This window comes from Crinia signifera, chromosome 4, assembly GCF_055691185.1.
Source record: "Crinia signifera chromosome 4, ASM5569118v1, whole genome shotgun sequence".
Taxonomy (NCBI): domain Eukaryota; kingdom Metazoa; phylum Chordata; class Amphibia; order Anura; family Myobatrachidae; genus Crinia; species Crinia signifera.
The window spans coordinates 314,093,072-314,113,603 of record NC_139220.1 but is presented as its reverse complement, the minus strand read 5'-3'; the positions used below and the strand labels follow the sequence as shown (position 1 = coordinate 314,113,603).

The 20,532-nt window shown below is 48.1% G+C and overlaps 1 protein-coding gene across 3 annotated transcripts in view; it reads left to right on the top strand.

The window, feature by feature from the left end:
• The window catches only part of LOC146075865 (uncharacterized), a 90,881-nt gene that overhangs the window by 36,730 nt on the left and 33,619 nt on the right, over positions 1-20,532 (top strand). For all 3 annotated transcript variants that reach the window (XR_014473643.1, XM_083185531.1, XM_083185530.1), the window contains exon 3: positions 5,761-6,090. Coding sequence is in view for 2 of the 3 variants with exons in the window: in XM_083185531.1 (XP_083041657.1) it covers positions 5,761-6,090 (330 nt within the window). In the remaining variant the exon portion in view is untranslated. The remainder of the gene's footprint in view (positions 1-5,760; positions 6,091-20,532) is intronic.

Sequence of the window (20,532 nt, the reverse complement as noted above, 5' to 3'; positions counted from 1 at the left end):
TGATTGATGACAACAGACAGCGGCTTGGAATAGCTATGTCACTTTAAGTCCTTGAAAACGTATGCTGAATATTGCACATATATAATGTCCATTAATATAAAATCTTCATCTTTTGTGGAAATAATTAAATTTAATCTCAACGCCAGCATCAAATTGCAGCCCTAATTAAACAATGATACCGCTTTTACCCCACAGCAATAACAGTTCAGTTCAAAGTCAATCCAGGTTGCAGTGTGAAAGCCTCAGACCCGATATTTTGCACACATGACTGTGCCACAGAAGGTGATAGGCTGTCTCCCTGCCTGATGACACAATCCTGAATCAGGAAACCAGAGAAATAGCTTTGGAAGTAGTGGAGAAGCATTGCTGGCATATTTCTACATTACAGAGCATACAGTTATGGCAACATGGACTGATGAGGAGGGGAGGGAGATGGTTAGATAAGAGGTGAGGCAGACATTGCCAGACAAATCACTGGAAAGGATTCTTTAATATATAAAAACATTCGTAATTGGTTCAGTACATAAACATCAACAAACAGGCTTATTTTTAGCTATAATACAAATATGTGAGCCATAAAAGTCCATTACAAATGACATCCACTGTTTTCTATGGGTGAACCGGGTTCAGTGTGAAAGGCACCAATCGGGTAATAACCCAGTAATAAACCACGTCCACCAGGCATGCGATGTGAAAGCGGTTTAGCTACAGATGGCGCAGGCCTTATGCTTGCTGGCGAATCGCCAGCAGCATGCTGCTGGCGATCCGCCAGCAACACGGCGCGCCATCTGACTGAGACGCGCGTGCGTCCCCCACGCACGCGCGTCTCAGTATCCGGGCGGCCGGCCGGCGAGGCGGACGCAATACTGTCCGCCTCCCGCTCGAGGGGGGCTGGGGGGACCCGAGGAGGCTGTGGGGGGGTGCGGGCGCCTGGTGTGGGCACCGGGCGACCGAGGGCAGCACCGTCGGAAGGGGACGCGCGCGCACCTCGTGCGCGCGCGTCCCCTTCCGACACACAGATGGCGCGGGAGCAGGGAATGGCGATGGCGACGCCATCGCCATCCCCTGCAAAGATGAGCCCGGCCCCATCTGTAGCTCAGACCCATTTCAGAGATGTTTTCAAATAACGGGGTAGAGCAGGGTTTGCAATGTGAAAACAGTATGACTTAGCTGCAGATTCTGGATATATATAGGACAGGAATCAGACAGCGGCATTCCAAGGGAACTTTCAACAAACGTGTATTTAGGCAAATCCAAAACCAACGTATCAGGGCAACAACACCCCTTTGTCAGGGTGCAGTGGAAGAACAATGAATGTACAAGTGAATTGCCTTATAACAGGTGGGGTGCTCAGCATTCTGCCCACGCCGCCGTCCCATCTGTCCCGGAAGTTCCTGACCGGAAGTCGTCACGGCCGGACGTGACCTCATGGAAGCCGGAGGTCTGCCCCTGGAGTGCATCTGAAGCGCAAGCTTTTAGGTGGCCATGGTTTCCCGGCTACTGCAAGCAGCTTATAATACACAGTAGTCATCTGTTGCTGAGGCGATCATGGTTGAATGGGAGGCGGGGGAGGCTGCAGGAGGTCAAAGTACGTATTATTATAAAAACAATAATTACAAAGAATTCAAATGTAAATGCATAAAATGTGAAGAAGTCCCACTTAATGGGAGAAATCACACACACACATAATATAAAAATCTCTTAGTGCACAGCGCACGGAGATCTGTGAGACTAAATACAAATACCTACAATTGATATCTGTGATGGTGGCTAAAGAGATGAATAAAAATAAAAATTAAATATAAAAAAGAATGCAGTATTCAGGGAGCTATCATAAATAAAGCAATCGCACACTTTGAAATATGGACCTTGAGGAGGCCCCACAACACAAGGGGTCTGAGTGCATCTGGAGCATGTAAATGCTCTCTGGGCTCCCCGGCTGCTGCAACTACAATGTTATCTACCGCTCACAGCAATTGTGATGCTCAGCCTGCCCATTATGACCCCCTCACAGCTAATGCCCGGCGGCAAATGTCTCCATTGCCTCCGGGAGTTACGCCACTCAATACAGCTGTAGACCAAAGTTCCTTATAGCTAATTTGGAAAGCACTAATAAATCACTATACGGGTGAGTAGATACCCTGCAGACAAACACAAAGATTCCTTAACACGTTGCAGTCTAATAACTACAGCAGTTTTCCACTTCATCTGGGGCTCCAAAATGGACAGAGTGAAGCGGATTGTTATGTACAAAGATCCCCTCAAAGGTGGCAAAGGCATTCCAGACATTCCAACTATGCTGAGAGCCTTCTTTGCATGTAACTGTATCCGCAGAACTTTGATTGACAATTGTGCCGGCTCTGCAGGGAACTCCATGTCCCGCTTCTTCCTCCTACCAATGTGGAGGACCCTTAAGCAGTGCTGCAAGTAAGGGGGTACGGCGTGGTACGGAGTACCTGTAAGAAATATGTTGCAGGTACGCAGTACCACTTACCCCCGACCCACTGTCAATTCTATTTTTATTTTAAGTCTAAATATAATGCATCCGCAGCCCGCCCACCCAGCGTTATGATTGGTGATGGATGCAGCTATCGGCTACTGCTGATTTAGCCTGTCACACTGACAGGCATCAGCAGCGCCGACAGCATGAAGAGCAGGCTCCACAATTGTAAGCACAAGCTGTCCTGCTCTCCCCCAAGCAAGAGCCAACCCACCCCCAGTCATTCCCTGCTGTTTCTCATTCCTTGTCTCCTGATGCCATGCTACTATTGTCATTTAGTCACTCCTCTAGCTTTGTGTGACCACGCCCCCTCATGACACATGGCCACGCCCATTTTTGGTGGAGGCTATCAGTACCACCAAGAAAAAAATCTTAATTGCACCACTAACCCTTAAGTGGGACAGGAGCTCCATGGTTCTACCTGGACGTGTCCAAGTTTGTGAGGGAACACCAACGGGAGGGATTGAAACCCGACTTGTGGAAACCTAAAACTGTCCACAAGCTCATCAGAGCCAAAGACATCATGGAACCGATTTCAGGGCTCCCTTCAGCAACTATCAAGTTTGTCTGGGAGTATGTGGCCTCCAAAAGGCTCAAAAATAGACACAAGGACATGTCATGGATGGCCATTCAGGAAGGCTTGCCTCACCGGTCATTCATGCACTCCCGAAACTTGTTTAGGTATAGACATTGTCCCTGGTGCTTTGTGCATGAAGAAACCTCCATGCACATCTTCTGGGACTGCGCCTATGCACAGTTGTTGTTGGATGCCCTTGAGACTGAATTTAAAAGACTCTGTGCCCAGGAACTGTCTTTCGTACCTTTCGGTATTGTATGGACTATTCCCAGGCACCCACACGTATAGGGCGACCCAGGAAGCCTGGCGCCTTATAAACTGTGTTAAGGACGCTTTGTGGTTTGCCAGAAATCGTCTCATATTGCGGAGGGAGAGAATGTCCGTTCAGGACTGCCGCAGGCTGGTTCACATCCTGCTCAGAGACTATTCCATCCAGGATAGCCCTGAGGAAGAAAAGGACTAAACCCCTTTTCTTCTGGTCCTTTCCCCTTGTTTGGACTGTTTTATAAGACTTTGAGACCGTGGCCACTTCCCCCTCACTTCACAATGTCTGTTGTTTTGTTGATGTCTTTCTATTTATTGCCCTCCCCTTATATGTGTCTGTCTGGTCAATAAAGCTTCAGGCATGTGATTCCCCCCTCCCTCACCCCCAGAGCCGAATTTCCCATTAGGCACGTGAGGCACCGGCCTAGGGGCGGCACATGTTTGGGGGCGGCACTTGGATGCCTGTGATAGTACTGTCATCCCAAAATGTACCAATAACTGCAAAATATCCACTGTACTGTACTATATTCCATCTTAAATAGAGTGTAAATGGATAGGACATGCAAATACTGCCCCTATAAACTGTCCTACTTAGTAAACATTATTGTTGTGCCTAGGGGCGCCCTCCTCCCTAAATCCGCCCCTGCTCACCCCCCTACCCTCCACACCCATAGTCTTGTATACTGTTGTGTAAATGTTACCGTTAAAATGCACAGTTCATAGTATAGTCTATAGTGTGAGTTTATCTTGTGCTGTATTTTATAATATGAACTATACTGTTTGTATGTGCACTGTGTTTTGGCTGTGCTGTGACACAGTATATATGTTTAAATGTTATCGTCTGTTTTTTGCATTCTTTATGTACAATAAAGATCTGCTTTTTCAATCAAAAAACTACAGCAGTACATTCTAGCCTACAGTCCCAAAATGGGAGGGTCCCAAAAATTGGATCCGCCTCCAGCCCCCTCCCCCCCCAGAAAGATGGACAAGTCCCTCACGATGTTGCAAGCCTCCCGCAACTCCCCCTCAACTCCCTCATCACCGTGGCCTTGCGCTCCCCCAGCTATGCAATGCCTGTAATACTAGCATTACACAGCAGGGGGTTATGGCAACAATGATGCAATCACCACACCACAATCTCATGTTTTTAGTCAGACCCACCTTTTGCGGCCTACTTCCTGGAGCGTTGGCAACCCTGCAGCATTAACTTAAGAGGTTTCCAGAGTCACAGAACAATAGCTGGTCTGTAATGACACAGAAAAGACTGAAGAACTTCAGTAGTACCCAGGGGTCTTCTGTGTTCTGAAGTCTGGGATACCACTTACTTGAATATGGATAGTGGTAGATGCTCAATTAGTTCAGTAATACCACTCAGGTGCATGCAAGGGAGGGGTTAATACTGAGTAAGTAAAAAAATGGTGGTGTGGGGTGCGGTGCCCCTGGACTGGCTGGGCTGGGTGGCTCTAGTGCGGCATGCCCTTACATGCTATTAACATTTTTTTAATTTTCCTCACTAACAGTATTTCTTTAATATTTTAATTACGTCATCTTTTTCTCTCTCTCTCTCTTTATATATATATAGATATAGAGAGAGAGAGAGAGAGCTTCTTAGCACTAATATTTATTAACACTTAGTATATCACTGGCATGCCGCTCAGGCTTTCTAGATTATGCTAGTTTTTGGGGTGCTGCACGCACGCACCTAGATATAGCGCTAGGGACCCCCAATATACAGAGAAGCCTTGACGCGGCTTGGGGGCATATCCGACACCTGCGCAGGTATATGTAACCAATATCTCTGAATTCTATTATAATGTAGTGTTCAAGATTGGTTACTAATACCATTCAGTGCGCTGGGGGAACCAATGTCTTTTTTTACATACCACTTACTCAAGCAGCCAGACTTGGGGCAGGTGGGTGACTTATCTGAGATGACCTGACAGATGTCGGGTTCATTTATTTACTAGTATGAAATATATATATATAAAATGTTTTTCACACAGACACTCCTATTTTCAAATCTTTTGCTACATGGCTCCTGTAAGGATTTAGTGCCTGATTCAGGGGTGTATTATAGCGGGCCGACAGTCGGGATTCTGATTGTCAGTAGCCTGACATCGGAATCCCACCTGCCAGTACTCAAACAGCATACCCTCAAACTATACTTTTTTTAATGGCCTGTGTCTTTTTTATAAGAAAAGGTATGTGGCCATGTCCCATTTACATGTGGCAACGATCCTTTTCCAAATTTGTACCTGTCTTGGCGTTTCAGATGTTGGAGGGTATGCGACAGTGTGCCGGCAAGTGTGAATTTTTATTGGACAGCGGCAATTCATTCACAGATCATTAGGGAAATTTTTTAAATTCATCGGGATCTGCAAAGTTTGTGTAATAATGTTTTCCTGTTTACTCTCTGTAGGTGACATGTCCGTGTATCAGCTGGATGTACTGATAGCTGTCCCAGGAGAGACTGTCACCATCCCCTGCTATTACCCGCTGGAGGTCACAGTAAAACAGGTGGCCTGGTATATAGCACACAGCGAAAAGTGCTCATTTGTCCCTAAGTATAATATATACACCTCGGGCAAAGCACCCAATCAGAAACGGTTCTCAGTGGACAGTTTCCCCACAGATGTCTCCCTGCAAATAAATAATGTAATACCAAATGAATACACCCATTACTGCTGCCGTGTGACCACCAACAATGAAACATTAAACAGCAGATCCCCCACAAGGCTGGTCATTGCCGGTAAGAATACAGCCTATCCCACGTCTGTTTAGTTTATGAAACATGTTATTATTAATATTATTATTGGAATGAAAATGCATAGTCACTGTCTTTGATTTGTCTGTAGTTATTGGGGGACCTCACAGTTTTATTGTTTTTATAATCAGTTATTTCTCTATTCTGTTGAACCTAATCTGGGCATATACAGTACAATCATTTGGCAGATCATTTGGCAGATCTGGTTGGTTCCAATGAAAATCTGGTCATGGATTACAGCGAATTACAATCAACCATTTGTTCCCAAACACAGCCATTGCAGCTGAGCAGATCTATGTAGTGTGTGGCTGTATGGGATTGGATGTGGGGATGCTCACTACAGTGTGTAGTTATACCATTGCAATGCTGATAATCTTTTTTTACTGGGGTCAGTTTTGTCATGCTCCTTCCCCACGAGGGCATGCACCTTATGTCCCTGTTGGAAAAATGATGGGGGATGGAATTCTCTTTCTGGCACAGAGCACCAAAAGTCTACTTGTGGCCCTGCTGGTTGCAGGAAAGGAAACAGACAGTTGTAGTAAATATAGTGCATTCTATGAAGCAAATGGTATTGAAGGGGAAGTATGTATTTTTTTCAGATGACACAAAGGTGTGCAACAGGGTAGACACACCAGGATGGGTAACACAAACAATTGAGGGTCTAGGTAGACTAGAGGAATGGTCAAGGGCATGGCAACTACAGGTTAATGCTAAAAAATGACTAATGAGAAGGGAAGGGATCTAGGAGCCACTCTTTCAGGTGACTTAACCCCTTCAGTGGTGTTTATTTTTTAGAGAGCAGGGTTTTTTGGGAGAGCACTCCCTAAAAAACCCCACCCCCTGAGTGTCCCAGGCAGGGCAGCGCTGCTATGCACTAGATCAGTGGTTCCCAACCCTGGTCCTCAAGTACCCCCAACAGTGCACGTTTTCCAGGTCACCCAGCAGGTGCACTCATTATTCAGGCACATTTGAAAAGATCCACGGGTGGAGCTAATCATAGCACTTGTGATTCTGTGTGGAGTACACAGAGAGAGAGAGGGTGCAAATGCACTATGCGATCATTACATTACAATATATAATAAGAGGTTGTTGGTATATCATTGGCCAGTGATATTGGCCTGCCCACCAACCGTCCAGGTCACCTCTTGTCGAGCAGGTTCCTAACACTCTGGGGTCACCACCTGGGACGCAGGGAACCCCGAAACACGATCCAGCTAAGGACCCCCCCAGGGCACCACAATAAAGAATAGTGATAGTAAAGTGGTGAAATTATAAGTATGGAGGTCCCTACTATAGGTTTGAAGGTAGAGAGTATGTGAAATAAAAAGTGCATACATAAATAATAAACAAACATGATATAAAAAGTGACTGTGTATTTAAGTTGAGACAGTCCAGCCAGAGCAGCCCGGGGCCCCCACGCTCAGATGCCAGCCCCAAATTTTCTGACACTATGCACAAATAAATAGGACTTACTTGGAATTATGCCTCTGTCTCAGTGCAGTCCATGCTGGTTCCCTGCTTAAAAACATAGAGGGTGGTGTGAAATACCTGCAAAACATGCACTGTTGCGGGTACTTGAGGACCAGGGTTGGGAACCACTGCACTAGATCAGCTGCTGCTCAGCCCTGCCCCCGGCAACCCGGCGGTGTGCAGCATGATTTTAGCAGGGTCATGCCGCCAGGGCAGCCGAGAGGAATGCCGGGCCCCAGTAAAAATTTTGGGGTGTGGCCTAAGTGTGGGAGGTGTGACCACCTCTTGCGCTTAGGCCACGTCCCCAAAATGTTTAGAGGGGGGTGAAACAAAATTCTAAAACCTCTAAACTCAGCAGCAGCACACACCTACACATGTGCTGTGCTGACAGCAGACTCAGCATGAGCTCTCTTGCTGTCAGTGAGATGCTAATGCTGAGCCTGCTATCAGCACAGCTCAGCACAGCACATGCTGTAGAAGTGAGTGCTGCTGCTGCTGCCCGGGAGGGACAGAGAAGGAAGGGTGGGGACGGACCAGGGCCCCATTCAGGCCCTTCCAGCAAGCCCGGGCCCGGGTAATTAGTACCCCCCCTCTCGGTTGCCCTGCATGCGACACACAGCCAGGAGGAAGGGGACGGGCAGTGGCTGAAGCTGAGCTCATCACTCAGCTCAATGGTGCTGCCCGGCACCAAGGAGGGGTAGACACATAGGCGTGCGCAGCACATTTTATTAGGGGGTGCACTGTCAAAGGGGTGTGTGTAGCTCCACCTATTGGGCGTGTCTAACACCGCCAATCAGGCATGTCTTCCGTCATCTATTGGAACTCTCTTCAATATAAAAAGTCTCTCAGCCACACCATAATCTCCTGCCTATTTCAGTTTAAATCTAATTACTCTGTGTAACAGTACATGCATATACAGTCATACACATATATGGATGACACAGGTGTGTAGTGATATGACAATGGTCTAGTACAATTAACAATGCAAACACACATTATTGATTGATGGGCGCTACTTTAAATGGAATACATTTCTAAAAAGCAAAAGTCTTTGGTTAAAGGTATTGCTGGCATTGCTAGTGGCAGAGAGGTGTTCATAAGGGTGGGCACAGCATTAGGGGGTGCCTGTGCACCCCTAACACTCAATGTGCGCACACCTATGGGTAGACAGTAAGCAATTTTTTGGAAATGCCAGTGTAAGTACTGAAGCATAGCCTGGAAAATGTCCGGGATTGCCACGGATGGGGTTAAAGGCAGGTAAGCAATTTAAGAAAGCAATGAGGAAGGTGCTTGGTTGCATCGGGAGAGGAATCAGCAACAGAAAGAAAAAAGTAATAATGCCCTTGTAAAGGTCATTGGTACGACCTCATCTAGATACTATGTCCAGTTCTTTATAGGTCATTGGTACAGCCTCATCTAATATTGTGTCCAGTTCTGTATAGGTCATTGGTATGGCCTCATCTAGATACTATGTCCAGTTTTGTATAGGTCACTGGTGCGGCCTCATCTAGTTACTGTGCCCAGTTCTGTGTAGGTCACTGGTGCGGCCTCATCTAGTTACTGTGCCCAGTTCTGTATAGGTCACTGGTGCGGCCTCATCTAGTTACTGTGCCCAGTTCTGTATAGGTCACTGGTGCGGCCTCATCTAAATACTGTGCCCAGTTCTGTATAGGTCACTGGTGCGGCCTCATCTAGATACTGTGCCCGGTTCTGTATAGGTCACTGGTGCGGCCTCATCTAGAAACTGTGCTCAGTTCTGTATAGGTCACTGGTGCGGTCTCATCTAGATACTGTGTCCAGTTCTGTATAGGTCACTGGTGCTGCCTCATCTAGATACTGTGCCCAGTTCTGTATAGGTCACTGGTGTGGCCTCATCTAGATACTGTGCCCAGTTCTGTATAGGTCACTGGTGCGGCCTCATCTAGATACTGTGTCCAGTTCTGTATAGGTCACTGGTGCGGCCTCATCTAGATACTGTGTCCAGTTCTCTACAGGTCACTTGTGCGGCCTCATCTAGATACTGTGCCCAGTTCTGTATAGGTCACTGGTGCGGCCTCATCTAGAATACTGTGCCCAGTTCTGTATAATTCATTAGTACGGCCTCATCTAGAATACGGAGCCCAGTTCTGTATAGGTCACTGGTGCGGCTTCGTCTAGATACTGTGTCCAGTTCTGTATAGGTCACTGGTACGGCCTCATCTAGATACTGTGCCCAGTTCTGTATAGGACACTGGTACGGCCTCATCTAGATACTGTGCCCAGTTCTGTATAGGTCACTGGTGCGGCCTCATCTAGATACTGTGCCCAGTTCTGTATAGGTCACTGGTACCGGCCTCATCTAGATACTGTGTCCAGTTCTGTATAGGTCACTGGTACCGGCCTCATCTAGATACTGTGTCCAGTTCTGTATAGGTCATTGGTACGGCCTCATCTAGATACTGTGTCCAGTTCTGTATAGGTCACTGGTGCGGCCTCATCTAGATACTGTGACCAGTTCTGTATAGGTCACTGGTGCATCCTCATCTAGATACTGTGTCCAGTTCTGTATAGGTCACTGGTGCGGCCTCATCTAGATACTGTGTCCAGTTCTGTATAGGTCACTGGTACCGGCCTCATCTAGATACTGTGTCCAGTTCTGTATAGGTCATTGGTACAGCCACATCTAGATACTGTGCCCAGCAGAATCCCCCTACCTGCTCCTTCCCTCTCCTCTATGAGCTGCCCCTGTCAGATAACAGTCAGGCAGCGTCGCCTCAGTTTGTCCCCAGCTTCCTGATCTAAACAGAAAGTCACATGGTGCACACTGGAGGAGCCCTGTTCAGCCTCAGCCCAGCAGTAAGGAAAAGAGCAGCAGCAGCCACAGTACAGCCACCCACAGGAGCAGAGTAGGGATGGCCATCGTTGCCATTGATGGTTGCCATTGATGGCAATTCTGCAACTGACCATCAATAGTGCTTAACTATGCAATGGATGACCATCGATATTTTTACATATTGATGGTCATCCATTGTGTTTGAATGATTGGCCTGTGGGCAAATCAAAAACACAGGGTGGGGCATCACGGGTGGCGGGGGTGAAGCTATGCTCAGTGTTCCGACACTTTGAAAAAAAAAAAAAAAAAAACATTGTTTTGCTATTCCATCGATGGAGGGAAACCATCTGGTTTTCCCCCATCGATGGCAAAAGTATTCAACATCGGCCATGAACCATCGATGATTTTGAATCGTTGATGGCCATCCCTTGAGCAGAGACCAGGCAAGTTCTGCTAAAGGTGGAGAGTGTCACATTAAGGTTTGGGGGGAGAGGGAGAGTGTCACATTAAGCTTTGGGGGGGGGAGGGGGAATGTCACATTAAGGTTTGGGGGGGGGGGATGTCACATTAAGGTTTGGGGGGGGGGGAGAAAAGGGGAATAAAACAGATAATGTATGAGGAAGAGGATGATGGACACGGGGATTCGGTATGAAATCCCGACAGTCAAAACCCTGACAGGGTCAAAATCCCGAATGGGTCATAATACCGACAAGGATAAAATCCCGACATTTAAAATCCCGACATTTAAAATCCAGACATTTAAAATCCAGACAAGGTCAAAATACTGACATATAGAATGTACAGGTGAAAAAGTCAACATGACTTTGCGTCAACAGGTCGCGAGGTCGACATGGGTTTTTTCACTGTTTTTTTTACCCGAATGCCGACATGAATACAGTTGGAAGTGAACCGCAGCCCCTCGCTTCGCTCGTGGTGCTGCGCTCCCACCACGCCCTAGTGGATGGCAGGGCATGAAATACCGCCTGTCGGCACATGTCGGGTCAAAAAACAGTGAAAAACCCATGTGGTCCTTGCGACCTGTCGACGGAAAGTCATGTTGACTTTTTCACCTGTACATTCTATATATCGGTATTTTGACCCTATCGGGAATTTAAATGTCGGGATTTTGTCCTTGTCGGTTTTATGACCCATTAGGTATTTTGACCCGGTTGGGATTTTGCCTGCATTCCGGACACGGGAGGTAGGGAACACAAGTTGAGTAACATATAATATGGTTTCTTTATACTATGTATAAAAAGAATCTGAAACTGATTTTATGTTAGGAAATCCCTAAATTTTTCTGTGTTTTTAGGTATATACCAGACCAGTGGCGTAACTAGATACATGTGGGCCCCATAGCAAATGTTTGTAAGGGCCCCTATTTATCACCTAATGCTGAAAAATGTATACAGCACATGATACTTTGACAGGCTAAGTGGGCCCCTCTAAGCTCTGGGCCCCATAGCAACTGCACCTATGGTAGTTACGCCCTTGTACCAGACCCTGGCCAAAGCCAAGGCACTTGGGAACTGGTGCAAAAAAAGGTATATTTGTGTGTCACATATTCCATATATGTGTGACATGCAAATATAAATTTTTTGCACCAGTACTGTACTGTGGTAAAATGGGTAATAGCGACTCTGTATACGGGACTCTACCATTGTGTTGTGTGTATAAGCAGCTCTACTGTGGCATAACATGTATATTTGGCTCTACTGTGTAGTGTAACGTATATTAACATCTCTCCTGTGTGATGTAATGTGTATAAGTTTCTCTACTTTGTGGGTCTGTCTGTTTCTCTACTGTGCTCCGCCTATTTTTTTTATTTGGTACAGCCCACATGAGGCCACTTCCAGAAATTTTCCAGGGCCACCTTTAGTCCCCAATCCGCCGCTGGATACTTACCTATCTTGGCACATAGGTAGGTCTACCTCCATCCATCTGACAGTCCTGAAGTAATCCAAGGACGGCCGGAAACAGAAACCTTGGGGCCCTGTACACTGATAATTCCCCCCCCCCCCCCTAGGGTTACCACCTAGTCCCTTTAATTCCGGACACATATTAATTACACAGGTTCTGTGGCTGGCTGACTTCAAGACTCCACTTCACCTGATTTTAAACTGCCACAGAACCTGTGTAATTAACATGTGTCCGGAATTAAAGGGACTAGGTGGTAACCCTACCCCCCCCCCCCCCCAACTGGACATACCTCCCGTGCTGTGGCCTCTCCAGCACCCCCGTATTTTGGGAACCCCTAATTGTTTGGTTCCCTGATTTTTTAAAACCAGGACCGGCTCTTTGAGCCTGGGGCTGCTTACGGCTGTGGGGGAGGGACCCCACCCCGTTTTTTTTATTATTATTTATTTTTCTATTTCTTTTTTACACTGCAGCCTGCACGCATCAGGCCAAAGCCAAATACGCATGGAAAATTAGGTGTATTTTCCAGGCGTATTTGTAAGGAAGCCGGTATTACAAACAAACTGTGAAGCTGTAACTAGTGGTGATTTAGCCACAACTGTCCCACAACTTAGCCACAACTGTCCCACCTGTAACCGCCCCGGCTGTAAGGGCGAATTAGGTCCGCCCAGACTCTGTTGCAGCATGGACTTATGTTTAAGACAAAGCACCAGTGGAGACCGTGAGGTGATAAGAGGAAAACTTACTGAAACAACTAACAATACAAAACAGACTATAACTCAGGGACTGACAGACTCGACATAAGGAAGAGAAGTACAAAGGCAACAATGCCAGAAGGTGATACCGGATTAAATGAGTGTGGCCAAGTTGTCCTATGTGGACTGCAGCTCCCTGACAGACAGACGAGACAGCTGTAGTGACACGGCTCAGCACGGCAGGGACACCAAGCTGCAGCTCCACAACCAAATGACAGGACGATGACAGAACTCTGCAGGAAAGGACTACACAGGCTGCAGGACAGGAATCAACACTGTACAGACAGGATCTCTCAGGACTGTGACCCAGGAACAAGACTGAAATCAGACTCTATAACCAGCACCCAGTGCTGGTGTGAACAGACTATAAAGCCCGCTAATGAGCACACAAGCCACACCTGAGCAGCCTGACAGAACACCCAAGCTACAGGTCTAATTGGAGCAGCTGTGCTGCACAGGCTGCAATCCCATAGATACAAGGACAAGTGACTAAAGCAAAACCCGGAAGGCTAAATCCAGAGGGAACATACAAACAAAACACAGAACATGAAAATACATAACAAAATTCCAAAACAGGAATGAGCCACTCTGTGGCTCATAACAATATTTTACCGCCAATTAGCAACCGTATCCCACAAATAACTGGCAGTATTTTCAATATGGCCTCTTAGTAAATTAGGAATCACCATTCTTTTGAATGGTGATTCCTATTATACAGATTGCGTGTTATGCACACGGGTGTCCTCCCCAAATGTTATGGACACAGGTGTCCTCACCAACCCTAACTCTGTTGCCTCCACCTGGAGTCGATGGACAAATGCAGGGCTAGTCTTCACCTGGGCCCGTCTCGGCTGAAGGGCGAATTAGGTCCGCCCCACTCCGCTACAGGCAGGTCTTAAGTGTGGACAACTCATCCACCGAGGCCAGGAGGGAACAAGGGTAAAGCTAACTGAACCAACCGGTGAGGACAACCCAGCCCTAAGGGCGGATGTGAGGAACGCCCCGTGACTAGGAAACTTCTGGGGTAATACGTTTACCAGTGAATGTAACAATACACATGAGTTGACACAATAAGAAAAGAATACTAGTGGACCCAGGGGGGTACAGGTGTAACAATACACTATGGTGACACAATATCAGAATAACAAGTGTAGACCCCACGGGGTAATACCTTGGAATTCAGGTGTAACAATACACTAAGAAGATGACACAAAATATATAAACGCACAGTGATCTCAGAGCAAGAAGGTAAGGGAGAAATCCCAACTTATCTGAGAACTGTGACCGCTGCTGACCAGGTAGGCTCCCACCAGGATAGTAGCCAGGAGGCGGATGGGTATGCTGGATGCTGCAGCTGGAAAATCCACAGACAGGCACGAGCAGGACTAGACAGCCAGGAACCGGGAACACTCAGAACGCAAGGTCAGAACTATAAGGTCTGAGTGTCCCAGTCAAAAGGTTTAAATAGAGAGCCGGCCAATGGTGAGCAGCTGCGGCTGATCAGGTGGGCGGACGGCTGAGCCGGAGTCTTCCCCTTCCGCCTGGTTGCCTGGCGTCCACCGTCGGCTATGCAACTGCTGCGGCCGTGGGGGAAGAGACTGAAGAGGCGGACCTGGACGGCACTACCCGCGCGAGCCCTGACAGTACCCCCCCCTTGAGGAGGGGTCACTGAACCCTTACTGCCAGGCTTCAAAGGGAATCTGTTGAAAAATTCCGCCCTTAACCTGGGAGCGTGTAACAACCTGTCAGGAACCCAAGACCACTCTTCATCCCCAAAGCCCTGCCAATGAACTAGAAACTTAAGCTGTCCCCGAATGACCTTGGAATCTAAAATGCGTTCTACCACAAATTCCTTATGGCCCTTGACAAGGACTGGTTTACCGCGCTGCTTCGGGTGAAAAAGTGTAGAGACTGGCTTGAAAAGCGAGCAATGGAAGACATTATTAATTCTCAAAGACCTGGGTAACTGCAACCTGAACGCTACTGGGTTAATTTGTTCAATAATGAGGAATGGTCCAATGAATTTGGGGCCCAGTTTCGGACACCTCTGACGAAGCTTGATGTTCCGAGTTGACAACCAAACCTTTTGACCAATCCTAAACAAACATTGCCTCCTGTGTCTATCGAAAAAACCTTTGGACCGTGCAGAGGACTGTTTAAGGGCGAGATGAACCTTCTTCCAAGACTCTCTGAGCAGGGAGACTGCAGAGGAGGAAGACTGAGCTGCATTCATGGGAATGTCGAAGGAATTACATTTAGGATGAAACCCAAAATTACAGAGAAAAGGCGACCTTTTGGATGACACATGGTAAGCGTTATAAGAAAACTCGGCTAAAGGTACCAGCTCTGCCCAATTGCTCTGACACTTGGATACAAAGCAGCGTAAATATTGCTCTAAGGCCTGGTTGGTCCTTTCGGTTTGTCCATTGAATTGTGGGTGATACCCAGAGGACAAACTGAGCTGAATCCCCAGGCTGGAACAAAGGCTTCTCCAAAACCTGGCCACAAACTGAGACCCCCTGTCCGAAACTATGTCCCTGGGAAGACCATGAAGTCTAAAAATGTGAGTAATGAACAGTTGGGCTAACTCCCTGGCAGTGGGAAGCTTGCGCAATGGTATAAACTGTGCCATTTTGCTAAATCGATCGACCGTGACCCAAATGGTGGTGAAGTGGGCCGAAGGGGGAAGGTCGACGATGAAATCCATAGAAATATGGGACCATGGTCTCTCCGGTGATAATCGAGAGGACTTGTGCCGGGCACAAATCTGACTAGAAGAAACAAAGCGAGTCACGTCCTGTTTCATGGTGGGCCACCAGACTGCTCTGGACAAGTGTTCAAGAGTCTTGGTGGTACCTGTATGTCCAGCCAGCCTACTAGAATGAAAATCCTTGAGGACCAACTCTCGTAAACTCTTGGGGACAAAAAGCCGATCCTGCGGTGTCAACCGGTGAGCAGAGGACTGAGAAGCGAGGACGTGTGCTGCTAATTCTTGGGTAAGATCAGCAATAATAAAAGAAGACGGGACAATGGGTCTAGTCTGGCACCTTGAGTGGTCTGAAAGCTACGAGAAAGTGCGTCAGATTTGATGTTCTTGGGACCTGGTCTAAAGGTTATAACGAATCGGAACCTGGCAAAAAACAGAGCCCAGCGTGCTTGACGTGGGTTTAGTCGTTTGGCCGATTCGATGTACGCCAGGTTTTTGTGATCTGTGATTACCGTGATTAGATGTTCTGCTCCCTTAAGCCAATGACGCCATTCCTCAAATGCCCATTTTATGGCCATAAGTTCCCTATTGCCAACGTCGTAATTCCTTTCTGCCGAAGAGAATTTATGAGAAAAATAGGCACAAGGATGAATCTTGTGTTCATGGACGTCTTCCTGAGAGAGAACTGCACCGGCCCCAACATCGGAAGCGTCTACTTCGACCAGAAATGGAATTCTGGGATCAGGATGGCGAAGAATGGGGGCCAAACAGAAAGCCCTCTTCAGCTTCTCGAAGGACTCAATGGCCTGGCGGGACCAATCTTTGGGATCTGCTCCCTTGCGGGTTAACTCGACAATGGGGGCGACAATATCTGAAAAGGAGTGGATAAACTTGTGGTAAAAATTTGAGAATCCTAAGAATCTTTGAACCGCTTTGAGATTGTTGGGGCGAGCCCAGGAAAGAATAGCTTGTACTTTACAAGGATCCATAGAAAACCCCTTCGAGGTGATGACATACCCCAGGAAAGAAATCTGGGACACTTCGAACTCACACTTTTCCAACTTGGCGTACAAGTGATTCTCCCGTAGTTTTTGGAGAACCATGCAGACATGTTGTCGATGTTCTGAAAGATTTTTGGAAAAAATTAAAATGTCGTCCAGATAGACTACAGCAAATAACCCTAAAAAAGGCCTGAGTACTTCGTTAATGAGGTATTGGAAGACTGCGGGGGCGTTGGCCAACCCGAACGGCATCACCAGTTATTCGTAGTGGCCAGTGTGGGTATTGAACGCCGTCTTCCACTCGTCCCCATGGCGGATTCTTATGAGGTTATACGCTCCCCTCAAATCAATCTTAGAAAACACGACCGCTTCCCGGATTTGATCGAACAAGACCGAAATGAGGGTTAACGGGTAGGAATTTTTTATTGTGATTTGATTCAGAGCCCGGTAGTCTATACAAGGGCGTAAGGACCCATCCTTTTTCTCCACAAAAAAAACTCCCGCCCCCACAGGAGACTTAGATGGGCGAATGAAACCCTTCTCAAGGCTTTCTTTCATGTACTTATCTATAGCCTGGGATTCTGGGACCGACAGGGCATATAAACGTCCCTTGGGCAGCCTAGAGCGGTGAGGGGGCAATGTCTCTGCTTCCTTCTTGGAGAAAACATCAGAATAATCCCGGTAGGGAAGAGGTAAAGCTGAAAGGACAGGGTGTGAGGCTCGGAGAGGAAGAGAGAGACAGTTGTCCGCACACGAGGACCCCCACCGAGTGATCTCCCCCGAGACCCAATCTATGTTGGGGTTGTGTTTCTTTAACCAAGGTAGGCCCAAGACAAGAGGAGCAAAAGGACAATGAAAAAATAAAAAATACATTTTTTCGGAGTGAAGGGCTCCAATAGACAACCAAAGGGAAGGAGTGCGTGACGAAATACTGCCGTTGGAGAGTGGGAGACCATCTAACCCACAAACGGAGAGGTTCCCCTCAAGGGGAATGGGATCGAGCCCTAAGGACTTGACAAGGGTGGCGTCAATAAAATTGCCGGCCGCCCCACAATCCAAAAAGGCAGAAACCTCCGACACCTGCTTTCCAATGGAGAGGGTGACACTAAGTAAGATGGAATCAAGGGGGGAAAAACAAGTTAGGACTAAGTGCACTCCCCCGAAGTCACCTAGGCCCTGTCTTTTCCCGCCTTAAGAGGGCAGGCCACAGCACGATGACCCTGGCCTCCGCAGTAGAGACACAAGCCTCCTACGGTTCTTTTCGGAGGCGGAAAGGCGAGTGGCCCCAATCTGCATAGGCTCTTCACCCAAGATCTCCGGAATATTCCCGGAAGGGTGAGAGGAAAACACCCCCGACTCCCTCTCCCTCTGACGTTCACGAAAACGTCGGTCTACCTTGATGGCTAGCTGCATGATCTCATCCAGAGATGTGGGAGAGGGATAATGAACCAAGGCGTCCTTAAGACCATCAGACAACCCAATTCTGAATTGACTGCGCAGTGCCGGGTCATTCCACCCTGAATCAGTCGCCCATCTCCTGAACTGAGTACAATAGCCCTCTGCAGTACACTGACCCTGCCGAAGTGCCCGAAGATTAGCTTCGGCAGAGGCGGACCAATCAGGGTCATCATACAACAGACCCATAGCAGAAAAAAAAAAGTCAACGGAGGAAAGAGCTACATCTCCAGCTGGGAGGCCGAACGCCCAGGTCTGTGGATCCCCCTGGAGGAGGGAAATAATTATGCCCACACGTTGGGACTCAGAACCAGATGAGACCGGCCGGAGCTTAAAATATAATTTACAGGCCTCTCTAAAGTTATAGAAATGTGAGCGATCCCCAGAAAAACGATCTGGGAGACTAAGTCTAGGCTCAGGGTTTCTAGAAGCAGACACGACACCATGGACCCGCTCCTCTTGTGTGTTGACCCGGAGTGTAAGCTCCTGAAGCTTTTGTGTAAGTGAATGCATCTGTCCTACCAGAGCATGGCCGGCGGCCTGCTGCGCAGGATCCATGATAGTAAAGAAACTGGGCTAAGTTTTCGGCCGGTTATAATGTTATGCGCACGGGTTTCCTCCCCAAATGTTATGGACACGGGTGTCCTCACCAACCCTAACTCTGTTGCCTCCACCTGGAGTCGATGGACAAATGCAGGGCTAGTCTTCACCTGGGCCCGTCTCGGCTGAAGGGCGAATTAGGTCCGCCCCACTCCGCTACAGGCAGGTCTTAAGTGTGGACAACTCATCCACCGAGGCCAGGAGGGAACAAGATAGTAGCCAGGAGGCTGATGGGTATGCTGGATGCTGCATCTGGAAAATCCACAGACAGGCACGAGCAGGACTAGACAGCCAGGAACCAGGAACACTCAGAACGCAAGGTCAGAACTATAACCGGCGTCTGAGTGTCCCGGTGAAAAGGTTTAAATAGAGAGCCGGCCAATGGTGAGCAGCTGCGGCTGATCAGGTGGGTGGACGGCTGAGCCTAGGCAACCGCTGCGGCCGTGGGGGAAGAGACTGAGGAGGCGGACCTGGACGCACGGCGGCGTCTGCCGGATGTCGAGGCCTGATGACGCGGCCGTGTCCAGTGATGCGAGGGCGTCCCGGCTGCCTAGCAATGGCTGGGACGTGCTGCAGGGGAACTGCCGGGCTAGCGCCGGCACTACCCGCGCGAGCCCTGACATTGCGGTACTTGTGTAATATCTGAGCGCCCGATTTTTTCATTGCATCGCATCGCATTGCATGCCACTACTTAAGGCATGCAATGCAATGCGATTTTTCATTGTAAAGCATGCAATGCAATGCAATGCGATTTTTCATTGTAAAGACCCAATTTTTAAATGTATAGTCACCCATGGGTGATTTCATACCCCCACTATCCAACTACGCATGGAGTTGATTTTATATAGTGTGGCGAGCGCAGCCCGAAGCGTGGCGAGCGCACGCAGAATGCATGTAAAGTAATCCGCGTCCCCTCGCGGGGCTCGGTGGCTCGCTGCGCTCACCACACTATATAAAATCGACTCCATGCGTAGTTGGATAGTGGGGGTATGAAATCACCCATGGTTGACTATAGAATTAGAAATCAGGTCTTTACAATGAAATATCGCATTGCATTGCATTGCATTGCATGCCTTAAGTAGTGGCATGCAATGAAAAAATCGGGAGCCCAGATAATACACAAGTACCCAATTTGCGGTATTTTTGGCATAAATACCGCTCGCCACGCTCCAGGCTCGGTGGCTCGCTGCGCTCGCCACACTTTCTATTCTCAACTCCGCGCCGATGTGAATAGTGGGGGTATGAAAAGGTCGTAGGACGCGTACCGCCGCCCCGCGCGGGCTCGCTACGCTCGCCACGCTTCGGGTTGACGTTGATCGTCGGGTGGCGTTAACAATTGTGGGGGCCATTTCACACTTCAGGGTGCCTATTTGGGCTCTAAATATGAATATTTCATCCATATTTGGCTTAGTAAATTTCCCCCTCTGTGTTTCTATGGTGTCTATCGTAATCAGTTTCATAAACTAATGCTACAATCTACCACACTTAGGGCCTGATTGAGTAACGATTGGTCACCGATGTTTTCGCTCTACGCATGTGTATTTTCTAATATGCGCATGTGCAGGGCCGCTGTGCGGATGCCTTCGGTGACTAGCACAGTTGCCGTGGCGTTCATACAGGTGGGGGGGGGGTGAGAAGGAGGCAGTCATGGGAATGGCACATGGGGGAGCCCAACTAGGGTTACCACCCTTCCGGGATTACTCCGGACAG